The 11,267-nt window shown below is 44.3% G+C and overlaps 1 protein-coding gene across 7 annotated transcripts in view; it reads right to left on the reverse strand.

Moving 5' to 3' along the window:
- Window positions 1–11,261, reverse strand: part of NT5DC2 (5'-nucleotidase domain containing 2) — a 31,872-nt gene extending 20,611 nt beyond the window's left edge. For 3 of the 7 annotated variants that reach the window (XM_026071510.1, XM_026071514.1, XM_026071509.1), the window contains exons 1-4: window positions 3,403–3,510; window positions 2,979–3,163; window positions 2,129–2,203; window positions 91–146 (exon numbers count right to left, since the gene is read on the reverse strand). In XM_026071510.1, coding sequence (XP_025927295.1) covers window positions 91–146; window positions 2,129–2,203; window positions 2,979–3,163; window positions 3,403–3,478 — 392 coding nt within the window. In that variant the 5' untranslated portion in view covers window positions 3,479–3,510. The other 4 variants (XM_026071515.1, XM_026071513.1, XM_026071511.1 and 1 more) reach the window with 3 other exon arrangements.
- Between the last annotated feature and the right edge of the window lie 6 nt (window positions 11,262–11,267).

The following is an 11,267-nucleotide window of genomic DNA, read 5'->3' on the forward strand; positions in this document are numbered from 1 at the left end:
AAAAAAAAAAGACATGAACCTACATTCAAATTTAGTAATCCACCTTTGCGTATATGCCCGTTTACAAAGTGATTTTCAAAACTGACAGACCTATATGCCGTCCCCAACTGGACATAATGGAAAGCATCGATCTTCATCAGAAGACTCTGTGAAGAGGAATACATATTTACTGTTAATGTTGGGTGGGTTTACACTTAAACCTTATTTAAGATTCAAGTTCCAAGCAGATGACATTTAGAAAATAAAACTCAACATAAACATCACGCATCTATGTATTTTAAGCTGCACTTACCCCTAAACCCCCAACTGCCTTTACACACACTTATCCACACTGTGAGTTTTTATAAGGCCCTCTGGCAAAAAAATCACCTTGCCAGGAGTTGAAATATCCCTGCCTGTTACACTCCAAAGTTTGTGGGCAGGAATGCAGTTGAAAAAGAAACAAATAGGACATCGTTTCTGTGACTCAGACAATCTTTTGTTATCTCCCTTTGAAAAGCACACACATTCCAAAGGAGATTCTGTGTGCACAGGAGATCTATATGTAGTCACACTTATCTTAAGCACAACAAAGGAGGCAAGTTTTGGCTTTGAGCGCAGCTGTGCCTAGTCATTTTCTTTATGCAAAAGCCCTCCCGGCCACCACTTCTTCCTCTCCCCAACACACATCTAAGCTAAGTTCATAAGGAGACCAGGCCAGTAACATTAGAGCTTTGTTGCAGTTCTTGTATCAGACTCCCTATCCATGACTCATCCCTTCTCTTCTCCCCATTCATCATTCAGAAGCCATAATAGAAGTTCTCTACTGCACAGAAAGCAGCCTTATGCTAAATCTAGTATCGCTCTGCAAATCAAATGAGGACACAGCATCAAAACTGTTTGTCCATTTCCTACCACAATGCAAGGTAATTGGTTCCACAGAGCGAGCACTCACATTTTTGCATCCCTATACCACATAAGTGTAGCTTTAGCTTGTTACACTGTGGGCAGATTTCCCACCGCTTTGTGAGCAGGTGCAAGCAAATAAGGCTGAAAGATTAACTTGACAGGCAGTACCCAGTTTTTCGTGTGTTTTGCAAAATCTGACCCTGAGAACACACAGTTCTCACCCTCTACTCACTCAAAGGACACTTTGTTTGGCTAGGCTAGTCACCTTTGTGTTCCTCTCATATATTAGCCAGAGATTTACACATAGATAGGAACTTCAGTTTCTCACAGATTAACTTATTTTGCCAAGCCAAGAGGTCTGCTCTCATGAATGGTCTGCTGCCTTGCTGTCACCTCAGCAAGGACAGAAGACATGGGAAATCTCTATAAAGTTTTTCCTCTTTCTCTCTTTTTTTCCCTACTAGAGGGTAGCACAAACTCTCTCGCCTGTACTGCCTGCTTCCCTGAATTTGCTCAAAGCTCACCATAACCAAGCTCCTAGCTCTACTTCGCTCCCAGCTGACTGCCCGGCTGCAGCAGACAGCATGACATTATCGGGCACTGAGCTTTTATGGAGTTGTTCCAAAGAACTGAAAAAGGGTTAAAGCAAATGCTTGCACTTTGCTTGCCTGTGCTCCTAAGTATGCATCTCAAGTAGCTTGGATCTTTTGCTAGGCACTCCTATTCTTCGGAGGGGAGGGCAGGGGGGAAGGGAGAGAAAAAAAGAGAGCTTCCTAAAGCATTCTCCTGACAAGTCATTTCTATCATTAGAGTAAGACATAATGCCTCTCCTAGAAAGTGCTGGTTGTAAATACAGGACGGAGGTTTGTCTTTTTAATATCCCGAAAGATAGAAATGATCACACAAACAAGCTTGGTTTTCTTCGCTTGTGCAAGCTTCTTGGGTTACTTAGCTTGTGCAAATAACTGACTGACTTTTAAATTGGCACAGATGTTTACCAAAAATCCTCGCTAAAGAGTCCCATTCTGCTAGAGGCTATGAGAACACAAAAGACACGGTAGCCTTGGGAAGCTCATAAGAAAACAGACCCACACAATGACAGATAAAGGCACTCGGACTGTGTATTTCACTGACAGTGCTGCGATCAATGTTTCTGTTAGCAATTCCACTAAATTTCTACTAAAAACACATTCATGTGATGGAAAAAAAAGCCCAGGAGGGTGAACTTAGTACATCTTACCTTTTGTACATCATAGTGAAGTCCACGTATGGCAAACCCTGGAATGTAGTCATACTTCCCAAGCCCTTCTGGATACTGGGAAGACACATAACAACAACATCATCAGAGACATAAGTGCTGGGTATCAACACAAATATTTTGCCTGTTGAACTGGCTTAGGCACACAAGTTTTCTCACAACAAGCATGAACCGACCAAGGAGAAAGACAAAGGATCAGCTAAAAGCCCTACAGCAAAAAGGGAAATACTTCCCCAGAAAAACTTCCTCTCATGTAAGGGACACTAGGGAAAACATAAGATTCCCTCAGGCAGTGAGGAGACTTCTGCTAAGCTCCATTCAATGCATATATGCGGCAAAGCAATGGCACTACAGAGCCACTCGAAAAAGAAAGACATGACCAGAAAAAAAATGCATAGAGCAGTCATCTATTGCAAATAGGGTGTTCGTTATAGGACATGGTATACAGTGTTATCCACATTAACCTGTGCATGTCTAGTCCTGTACAGCTTCAGTGCTGGCCCGCAGTTCATGTTTATCCAGCTTGGGTACCTCAAACCTGCAATTCTGTGTGCCTATTTCCATAGTTAGGGAAAAGAGAGCAAATCTTTCTAGACTAAGGTTCCTTCTCCATATTTACAAAACCTCAGAAATACAGAGCACAGCAAAATGTCCCAAAGGAGATTAATTCCACATACAGACAAAAACTTCTGCAAGCAAAGATGGTAAAACATGGAGTTTATTTCAATAAAACAAGTCATTGGCACATGCACAATGCTGTATTTTACAAGCGAGTGTGGGGAGTCACAAAGACAGCTGTAAGACTGAATGCAAATTCTCAGCAGATCATTACCTTGAACTGTTCTATCAGGATGTCTCTGGCGGTGTCGAAAATCATAGAGTGCAGTAAATTAGAATATTGCGCTAATGTGTAATCATAGTCAAAGCCATATATCTCAACATCTCCCAGGCTGATCTCATTGTTAGCGTAGATAGCAGCTGGATTGAGGAGATTGCAGACTCCTGGTGGAAGGAGATCTAAAGAGGGGAAGAGGAGAGGTTAGAGGAACTGAAGGGATCGTGGAAATGTCAACTTTCCATCCTGAATCTGGCAGCAGCTGGAAGTACCACATGGCAGCAGCAAAGGACCACAGTCCTGCTGTCGAAGCCTGCTGCAGTTAAGTAGCTCAAATAGTCCTCCCCATGAGAATATGTACTGTGAAACCTCCAGCTGTACTTGGTGACTGTGCTCACCATTTTAATTAAGTAAGACTGACCTTTTGCAGACACAAAAACAATGTCCTCAGGTCCCTGGCCTACATAAAACAGAGCAGACCAGGGATTTTGAACCATCAAATTTCTGGCTTACAGCAGCTGCATATTCAACAGACTCACCTATGTGAAAGGCAGCTGCAACATATCATCAGAAAAACACGTCAGCATATCATCAAAAAACAGGTTCTCCTCTCTCAGAATTCGAACACCACAAACAAGCTGACTCTCCTCTTAGAGAAACCTAGACTTCAAACCAGAAATTTTGAAGTTAGCCTTTTGGCGTTTGTTTCCCACAGAAGCAGCCAGACTTCACCGAGCAAACCTTCAGCTACAGTTCGGGCATTTGTTTTTTTACAGGCAGGATAAAGCAAGATTTTGTACAAAACCCCACAATGTGAAAAACATCAAACCACACTCTTGGAGCACATAATACCGATAGCAACAAGTTATCTGCTTTGCGCTGATAAACAGCTGTGGAAGCAGCTCAGTCCACACATGTAGTTTGCCACTTCAGAACCGGGTTACTGTTCAAGATGCCTGGGAATAACACTTGCTCCCTGGACCACAGGGAAAATGGGGGTTAAGTGAGCTAGCAGCTGAAGTACCTATATATCCTTTTTCAGAGCTAGTCGAGAGCTCAGAGCTTTAGCTCCACTACAATAGGAAAGGCAGGAACAGACCCCCCTCAAGCTTCCTGCTCTGGGAGAGCTGTCCATTGCGAGATGAGACAGAGCAATAAAAATAGATCCCTGTCATGGATTCTCTGGTCACATCCACGTTAAGGGACAAAGAAGGGAAGGAGAGATTCCCTCCCCCTTCAAAGACAGGTCATTTTCCCTTTGAGCAATGGGAAAAGAACAGACATTCTCTGCATTCTGCACAGCATTGGCAGCAGGGTTTTTTCCCCTTCCCACCTTAACTTTTGGCTTTTAGCAAGAAACCCTGTACTGGCTTCTTTAGCACTTCCTTGCTATAAAATGAAGTTTCATCTGAATCCAGAACAAAACAAGTATTATTGGAAAGCAACAGCAGCCGTTCCCAATTAAGACGTGGGCTGGAACTATTACAGAACTTAAAAACAGTACGTTTTAGGTAAAAATCCAAAGTACATTTGGGAGGACTAATCCAAAGAGGTGACCAAAGAAAGAGGATTCAGATACATCATTATATTGCCTATTTCTCAGGGGAAAGCAGCGTTACAAAAACATATCCAACTCTCCCTCCTAGCTCACTTTCCTTTGGCCTTCAACTACCTTTCACCAGACCAACTAGAAAGGAATTGCGAGACCAGAAAGCAGTATTTTAAGGCAGGAGGACTGACCTACTGCCTACACAGCAAGAACAAGAGCCCTCTTTCAGTCACTCTGCTGGTGGCAAATTTCCTGGAAGGGGCTGAGGAGAGCGAACACAGTCAGAGAGAGTACTTTCCACTGGGTTTTTTAAAGATAGGAAATGAAAAGGATTCAGATGATCGCAACTTTCATCCTCTCATCAAAAATGCTCTCTGCACCATGAACACACAGACCTCCACTTCCTGTCCTCACCTCCGGATGGTAACTTGTGAGAAGATCTGTTTCTAAATATATGCTGTGATTTGGGATGGAGTGACTGAAGGGCTTTATTTTTCTTCTTCACAAGGAAAATGGCACAACCCTGATCACATCACAGTGTAAATATGCAGTGTTTTCTTATCCTAATGCAAGCACAGTTCTCGTTATGACAGCTACACCCCACTCGCTGCTACCGTATCCCTACAAAGAGGTGAAGCTCTTTCATCCTTCGCCATTTGCTAACAGATTTGTGGCATCGCATTTGGATAGCCTAACAGCAGCGCAACATACCATTGCCTGCGACCTGTCTCTCCCACTACAGAAGACATAAGACACATCCACATACAAGGTGCCTGCTGCAATTTTTGCAAAAACACAATCTGTAAAAGCTGAGCGAACCAGTATGATTTTACCATAGGGAAAGGGTTGTCTGAGATTAGGCAAGCACATGGAGCAAGCCTTATCTGCGATCACAACCATGAGCAGTAACCTTGTAACACGTTATGATCTATGGAGTATATTTAGACCCACCAATGAAGTCACACTCCCCGACAGCCTCAAACCTACACAGCCTGTCTCTGTTCTCCAGCAGCCTCCCGCCCAGCTAGTTTTATCCCACTCAGACATTTTGCCACAGACTTACATAGCACGTTCTCTCTTACCTCGCTAAAAGCTGAAGAAAGATGCGCACTCTAGCGAAAACGCTTTATCATCCTTGGTTCAAACAGAATGTGTTCCCTGCACACCCGTCCTGGAGCACTGCACAAAGCTTTCTCCTTGCTATGTTTTCCATCACACATCATCATCACCAAACCAAACTCTTACTCACAAATAGCTTACTATGAGCTGATTCTTTCCACACGGTCACCCTCCACCTTGATTTACAGTAGCTGCAAAGTCACTGATATCCTAGAGAGAAGAAAGATTCTCTTCACTGAAACCCAGAGCTTATGCTATACCTTTGGCCGAGTGCAAATATCAGTTTGCAACATCTTGCAAGAATACGTGTACAGCACATAGGCGGTCACGACACCGGCCTGTCATATTGAATCTCCTTAGAAATGCTTCCCTCTTTTGCAGCCACCTCGGATCATGATCCTCATAGTAATTCTCTTCAGAGGACGGCATTACCGACATGACGTATCCAGATGGCTAGCTGTTCTTGCAAAGGTGGCAGACACACAACAATCATACCAAACCACCTTGGGAGGAGATGCAAGGGACGCATTCCAAGAGCTGTAGTGAGCTGCCAGTTCTGAACTGCTCACCCCGCCATGGGCACAGCAGGAACTCATCCGTTGTTAAATCTTCGCTCACACAGTCAGTCGAGTCAAAATCCTTGTCCCTCCAGAAATTCCACACTCTAGCACTGAAGGCAACAGAGCGGTGACCCCTCAGCCTCCTCTTTACTCTCTTATGCAGCCTCTCCACAGGTTCAAACTACTGCAGGGAAGAGAGAAAGCTGGGTGCGTGCCGAGTTCACAGCAATGCTACGGTGATGGACAGTCAGCTACCAACGCTTCCTTACTTCCCCCACACTGGAATGGACGGTGGGATGGCAAGATTGGTTTCAACACCAGACCCCAAACATGCTTGGCTTAATGAGCCAGGTTTCAAATCGTAATCAAATACAGATTTTGTTTTTAAGATAATCACCTTGTGGGTTACAAATTCTGAATGCTTATGCAAGTCCTGGGCTTCAGACTTGGACGCTGCTGCTCTGCTGAGAGATTCAGCATGTAATCTGCCAGGGATCTTTGCCTCAATTTACATGGCAATCACCAAGTCAAACTAAAAAAATCGACACCCTCCAAAACCCAACAAAGATGCTATTCTTCGAGAAAGACAGCTTTTGCTTTAGTTCTGCCAAGACACCAAAAGAGATGTTTGCTGGAGAGAGAAGACAAATTACAGCAAGAAAAAACAAAATAAAAAAACAGTTTTTGGTTCTTACAAAATAATGTTGTTCCCAACTACTCTTTCCATCTGAATCCCAACTGGAAAGGGAGACAGTATCACACAGTTAGTCACTGTCTACCCAGCACTTCACCCAGGAAGTATGATCTAAAAGAGAGCTGGTGTGCATACATCTGAGAAAGGAGGGGAAAAAAAGAGCTACTGCAACAGATACAAACCGCTGGAATTTGCATACTTGCAATTTGTTCTGATTTGCAACTCTGCTGTTTTTTAGGGAAGTGTCCGCATATCCATGCGGATATACAGCACTCAGCAATGTCCAGCCCCCTCACAATTATAATGCATGATGAAACTCAACAACAAAGTCGGACCACAAGAAGGCATATTTGATCACACGCTGCTTTTACGCTTGGACATAAACGCAAGGTAACCACACAACACCTTCTACTTCATTTTGCTAGCATGAATCACTGAACAGCTGCTTAAGTTGGCATCTCTTCATGACAGTGCAAGCGCCTCTTCCCAGGCAATAGCCCACAGTTGTTACAAAGGAATAACACTCAATCCCCAGCATGACAGCATAGATGGAAACAACCGCAGGTAATTAAGGGTGAACAACTGCTGGAGACGTCAAGATACCACATGGCCCTTTCTGATTCGAGAAATGATCCGGTCGGGGAGGTGCCAAACGCTTCCTGTGCTTTACTGAGCTCCCAGGGGTACAGACGCTATTGCACAGGAAATGCTCTTCTTCTCTCAGTCTCGGATCCAGCATGCTGGTTAAGAATGATACCTAAAAAAGGCAATTTCTACACATCTCTCACACCCTTTGTACTCCCAGAGGTCCAATGTAGCAGATATCTGCACTAACTTCTTTGTAAGACTAGCTCTCATTTTCCAGTGAGGAAAAGAGCAACACTAAAAAGCACACGGTCACAATTCTCCATCTTCTTCATAAATCAGAAAGTTCCTTTGCACGCTATGGCTTGCTTTCTAACGACAAACAGTCAGTTTTGTCTTTCTCACTTCCAAGTACCTCTTTAGCCTTTTGAAGTGTTGTTTTGTGCTATCTCACAGCAATGCCTACTGAACATTTCAACAAGTCAAAGTAGACACCTCTACCAGGAGGGTAGGCTTTGCCTAGGCAGACAGAAGTATTATGTAAAGAGCATCAAATGATAGAGGAACAGAGTTAAAAGACCTCTCCACTACGCTGGAATCGCCACTGGAATGGCCACACCAAAGGGTCTTCTCTCGCAACTCTATATATCCACATAAACTAAAGAAGAGCAAGAACCACCTCTAACCTACATCCTCAGTATTACCAGTGCCAAACCAAATTCGCACCATCTTTACTGCAAACCTGCCAGTGTTCTCGGTAGTTCCGACATTTAACCTCACTCAAGCTTGCCATGCGGAGGCAAGAAGTTAACAATTACTTTGAAGGTTTCTCAGGAAATCTAATTTGTCGTAGCTAGTTACAAGTTTAAAAGACCTAGAAAAAAAAAAATACTCATTTCCTCACAGCCAAATCTTCACCTGCTTTCCAGTTCCATTGAGTTTCAAGATTGTATGTTTCCTAGACTGCAAAACTTCTGACATCGCTTACTAATAACACATAACACCCTTCCTTGATGTTTTGGGTATCATCAAACCAACATACTCTAAGTGTTAAACTATGCCATCCCCCTGCCTCTTTTGGCAGAGAAAGAAAAACACATTAAGTGAAAGCAGTATTCTTAAATTATTACAGGGAATGAAATACAGTCTTCAGAGTCAGTCTTGCAAAAGATAGAGGGGAAATAAAGAATGAAGAGAATGACTTCTCTTGGCCCAGCCCAAAGGGCAGATTTTACCTCGAAGCACATACTGCTCATTTTCCCAGAGGTGCCTTTCTCAGACTCTTCTAGGCTCTCTCTCATTACCACCTAGATGCTGCAGTCTTCTTATTTGAACGGCAAGTACGAAGTCAATCGGTTTTGGAGTATTTACAATATTTTGATCGCAACATACTGAAAGAAACTCTATTAAACAAGTAAAAACAGCACATTTGGCGTAGCTACGTTCTTTGTATCACCACATTCAAGATGGACAGAACAGAGAAGCGCACTTCTGCAAAGCTGAGAACTTCTGACGCGTCAGCTCTTGCTACCAAACCTGCACCACCACTAAGCTTTACTGCCTGCCCAAGATGCTCTCTTCCTACAAGCCTTTCCTGATCCAGCTCAATCAGGATTTAGCACTGGAATCTGCTCTGTACAAAAATGTCGGATTGATTGCTCTATAAATCAGGCTGTAAGCAAGACCTGACTTGAAAACACATAATAAAGTCTACTGACAGGGACATCTTTCCCCAAACCGATAGCAATAACTGACAAAACAGAAAGGTGGAGTTTCAGAGGCAGTGGGAGAAGGTGGCACCACAGATTTTTTTAGGGATCTTCTTAAACTTGATGTTGATGGATCAAAGGGCAACAATGTTTTCAACACAACCAACCTTTTGAATCCCTAATCCAACCACAGAGGCTCACTTTTACATCAAAGTTAGAAAGGAAGGAGAACAAAGGAATGGACTGATGCCAGATTTGGCACAACTCAGTTTAGTTGTCAAAGCAGCAGTTAAAACCAACTTGGACCAACTTTGTTCGTGCCTTTTCTTGACAAGACCTGAATAACAGTGCAGCCTTGAAATTTCGGTTTGGGGACCTATTACTTAAACAAATGCGGGCCTCCTTAGGTAACAACATGTAACATCAAATAATCACCTGAAGATTTGTAGAGTCTACTCCGTCTACAAACGGCCTACTTCATGTAACTTCATCTTGCATTTAGTCCTGCTGATTAATTCTCCATCTAGAGAAATAACTCTACCACACGCACTCCAACAAATTGTAACTATGTGAATACAGACACCATAATCTGTCACGTAGTAAAGTGAGCATTTTGCCAAGAGACCATGATATTAACCTATGTGCRTTTATACCACTATGGAAAAGAAGAATGACTTTGAGGATATTAAGGTCCAAACATCATTGCAAGCCTTGCAAGTTGGAATTTCTTTCAAGTTGTGGGGCTAAAACCACAACACGGTCTTACAGCTGGAACTTAACGTTAAGCTGCAGTACTCTGTCTACGCACTGTACTTCCTTTAGTGGACCAGGCAAAGGAACACACATCCTGCAAAAGCTGGGATACAACAGGCGGAGACAGAGGATCCCAATGGATCAGCGGCCAATTTCTTTACATTTGTGTGTCACAAGGGACTCTAGATTTTATGTCAAATCTCACGTACTGGGAGGTGGGGAGGAATTGAAGACAGAAGACGCCAGTCTCCGAATAGCAAGATGGTTCCTCTGGAGGCCGACAGCTGCCTGCCTTCCTTTACCGAGGCCTGACATAAAAAGCTAAGAGAGAGCTACTTAACAGTAGAGACAAAGTCACGCTAGCTAGCTCTCTACGGTGCTTACCTTCAACATTACAAGAACTGACAAATCAAGAAGAAAAAGTTCCCTGTCATCATGATGTTAAAGCCAGTGTCTCACATCCTGAGAATTTAATACGTACAGCAAAGATTTGCTGCTGCCTGAAGGACCACCACCCTATTTTTACACATGGACAGATGCAGCAGGCGGCATGCATTTCCTCCTTGCTTAGCAACATGCCAAAGCCCCCGTACCTGATGGATCCGCGTAACAGCTCAGTCAGAGGAGCAACAACAACATGCGTGTGTGAGAAAACGGCATTTCGCACCTGCAGCGCAGATTGAACTCAGCCCAGTCATTCAGGACCAGGAAACGCCCCAGCAGTTGCAGCATCAGTCTTCTCCATACTCGCTCTTGGGCCAACGGTTCGCAAGTTGAACCCCGGACTCTTCGCCACATCAATCAACACGACTGACCATTTGTCCTAGTCTGGCCATGCTTCTGTATGCCAGTCAATGGCAAATTAGAGAAAAACGTAACAAGCCTTTCAGTTAGGCCGTCCGCCATGGCGGCACCCAAACTAAGGGGGCCAGCTGTGCAGAAGTCCCATATGTCCAGCACGTCCTCAGACACTGAGGCCGGCAAAAGCGCGTTTTCACGGGAAAGTCCCTGATGGGGAAAGGGAGACCGGGGCCCGATTTGAGGAGAAAAGCACCGATCAGCCTAGAGAGACACCCTGGAGGGGAGCGAGCAGGGCAGGCAGACGGCATTGCCTGGGACAGAGCTCTCACCCCCCGGCAGCCGCCCAGCAGCGGACGCATCTCCAGCTCTGCAGCGCGTGGAACGGCACCGAGATGCAAAGGGAAAAAAACAAAAAAAGAGGAAACCCAGAAGGACGTGGCACCCCGGCGCCCGGGGCGGCTCCTACCGTAGACCAGCTTCTTCATCTCGTGGTAGCGGGCCCACAAGTAGGTCTTG

This window comes from Apteryx rowi, unplaced genomic scaffold (genome assembly GCF_003343035.1).
Source record: "Apteryx rowi isolate R43461 unplaced genomic scaffold, aptRow1 scaffold_326, whole genome shotgun sequence".
Taxonomy (NCBI): domain Eukaryota; kingdom Metazoa; phylum Chordata; class Aves; order Apterygiformes; family Apterygidae; genus Apteryx; species Apteryx rowi.